The 2,563-nt window shown below is 55.5% G+C and overlaps 1 protein-coding gene across 1 annotated transcript; it reads right to left on the bottom strand.

The window, feature by feature from the left end:
• Nucleotides 1-494: 494 nt before the first annotated feature.
• On the bottom strand, nucleotides 495-1,460 carry LOC108522543 (uncharacterized serine/threonine-protein kinase SBK3; the record flags this gene model as incomplete). Its single annotated transcript, XM_017862804.1, has 1 exon — nucleotides 495-1,460. A coding segment is annotated over one exon (684 nt), but the record flags the coding sequence as incomplete, so codon positions are not given.
• Nucleotides 1,461-2,563: the final 1,103 nt, after the last annotated feature.

Below are 2,563 nucleotides of genomic sequence, written 5' to 3'. Positions count from 1 at the left end.
GTGTGTGTGTGCATATGTGTGTTCAGATGTGTAGATTTAGGTCCAGAACAGGTGAGTGACTCCCATGACATCACCCAGAGCCCAGAGAAATAAGAGAGGCAGAGGGTGAGGTTTACACGGTGTTGGGTCCTGAAGTTCAGATCTTGGGACATGGACAGTGGGAGCCACCGAAGGTCTTAGAGGAGAGGAGTGATCCCATCAGAACTCCATGATGGCTGGGTGCAGTGGCTCACGCCTGTAATCCCAGCACTTTGGGAGGCTGAGGCGGGTGGATCATGAGGTCAGGAGATCGAGACCATCTTGGCTAACACAGTGAAACCCCGTCTCTACTAAAATACAAAAGATTAGCCGGGCGTGGTGGCGGGTGCCCGTAGTCCTAGCTACTCGGGAGGCTGAGGCAGGAGAATGGCGTGAACCTGGAAGGCCGAGCTTGCAGTGAGCCTAGATTGTGCCACTGCACTCCAGCCTGGGCGACAGAGCGAGACTCTGTCTCAAAAAAAAAAAAGACACTCTGGACGGAGGGAAGAGGAAAGGTCCTTGAGGGAGGAAGGGCTGGGAGCCTGGACCCCTGTGTGTGAGAGAGGAGGGGCAGGAGCTGGACTCTTGGGTCCTCAGTTGGAAGAGGAATGCGTGTCCAAGCCCAGCGTGCTGTAGGGAGAGTGCAATGTGTTCCCTCTCTGTCCTCCCGGGTGCAGCTGTCTCTCCATCCAGGTGGCCCTGGGGGCTGGGGGAAGGGCCTCTGGCCCAGGCTGTGGCCACCTGTCTCTGTCACCTGGTCAGGGAGCTCCCCCATCTGTCCCCGTCCTCCCGCCACTTTTGCCGTCATCGCCGTCATCTGTCCACTCCTCCAGGCTTGAGCCTCCCTCCTCCCCGTCCTCATAGGACACGCTCCCCAAAACCCCAGGGCCCTCTCTGTTCCCCTGCAACCCCCAGTCGTCCCCCAGGAAGTCCAGGACAGCCAGTGGGGGGCTCCTAGTCTCAGGATCCAGGTCTAGAAGCCCCTGAAGCAAGGCCATGGCTGGGGGCGCAAACTGGTCCCAGGGTGGTGGTGGCCGAGGTGGCTGGGGCTTGGTGGTCACCCAGCCAGCAAAGGCCTCAAACTCAGGGTTGGGGGCCAGTGCCACATCCCACGGGAAACAGGCAGTGGCAGCACAGAAGAGAAGCACCCCCAGGCCCCAGGAGTCCACGGCTGGCCGCAGAGGCAGAGTGTCGGGCGGTAGCAGGAGGCAGAGCTCAGGTGGTGCCGTGGGCAGAGGCACTGGTGGGGCAGGGGTCGGGCTGCCCTCCGGCCGGGTCAGACCCAGGTCTCCCAGGGCCACACGGCTGCAGACCGGGTCGAAGACCAGCACATTGTCCGGCTTGACATCTGCATGGACCAGCCCCCGGCTGTGGAGGAAATCCAGAGCTCCTGCCAGCTGGGCTACCACCCGTTTCACCAGCAGCTCGGGAAGGCCCTGAGGTCAAGAAGACAGGACGAAGGTCAGAGTGTCTTGGTTTTGTCTTTTGTATGTTGTCCAGGCTGTTCTCAACTTCCCGGCCTCAAGCGATCCTCCTGCCTGGGCCTCGCAAAGTGCTGGGATTACAGGCCTGAGGCACCACGCCAGTTGGTTCCTTCTGAGTAATTCTTGAAAGAGGCTGTAGACTCCTAAGTCCTAAAGGTTTGACTCTTGGGGTTTGAGAATCTAGAACCCCAGACTAGTGGCTACCTCCAGTGTTCCCACCACTTGCTCCCAAAGACTTTCTCTCCGTCATCCTCAACCTCAACCTGCAGCCATATCTGCACTCCAATAGACCAACTCCTCGCTGGTCTCCCAGTTTTCCCCACTGGAACCCCAGTTATAACCAGTAGCTCCTTTGAGCTTCTTTCAAAGATTCTCCTAACTCAAATACTCAGGCATTTCTTATATATCTTTTATAATCTGATCGTCCAGATCTTCTCCAGTGAGAACTCAAATTTCATTCTTAACCCTAATGTTAGTCTTATACGAGTCTAGACCCCATCTCTAACGCAGAGTCTGTTCTAAAATCCCCTGGTTTATTTCATCAATTGATTATCTATCCATCTAGCCAGCCAGCTTCCAACCTTCCTTCCAACAGTATTCAACAGTGTGTCCATCCAACATCCGTTCCACCAACCAGTCAGCAATCCAATAAATTATGCAATTATTTAATATCCAACATCCATATATTCATCCTCCCTTGCTTCCTTTCACCCATCCATTCACCGTTCATTTATCATCCATCCACCAATCCTTCCATCCACCCACTCATCCATCCACTCAACCAATCCTTCCATCCACCCACCCACCCATCCACTCATCCATCCATCCACTCACTCACCCACCCACCAAACCTTTCATCCATCCACCCATCCATCCACCTACCCATCCATCCACTTCCTTCCATCCGCCCACCCACCCATCCACTCATCCATCCATCCACTCACCCACCAAACCTTTCATCCATCCATCCATCCACCCACCAATCCTTCCTTCCATCCATTCATCCACCCACCAGTCCTTTCATCCATCCATCCGCCCACTCACCCATCCACTCATCCATC

This window comes from Rhinopithecus bieti, unplaced genomic scaffold (assembly GCF_001698545.2).
Source record: "Rhinopithecus bieti isolate Rb0 unplaced genomic scaffold, ASM169854v2 scaffold_67607, whole genome shotgun sequence".
Taxonomy (NCBI): Eukaryota; Metazoa; Chordata; class Mammalia; order Primates; family Cercopithecidae; genus Rhinopithecus; species Rhinopithecus bieti.
The sequence above is the reverse complement of the archived record's forward strand: the minus strand, read 5'-3'. Positions and strand labels throughout refer to the sequence as shown.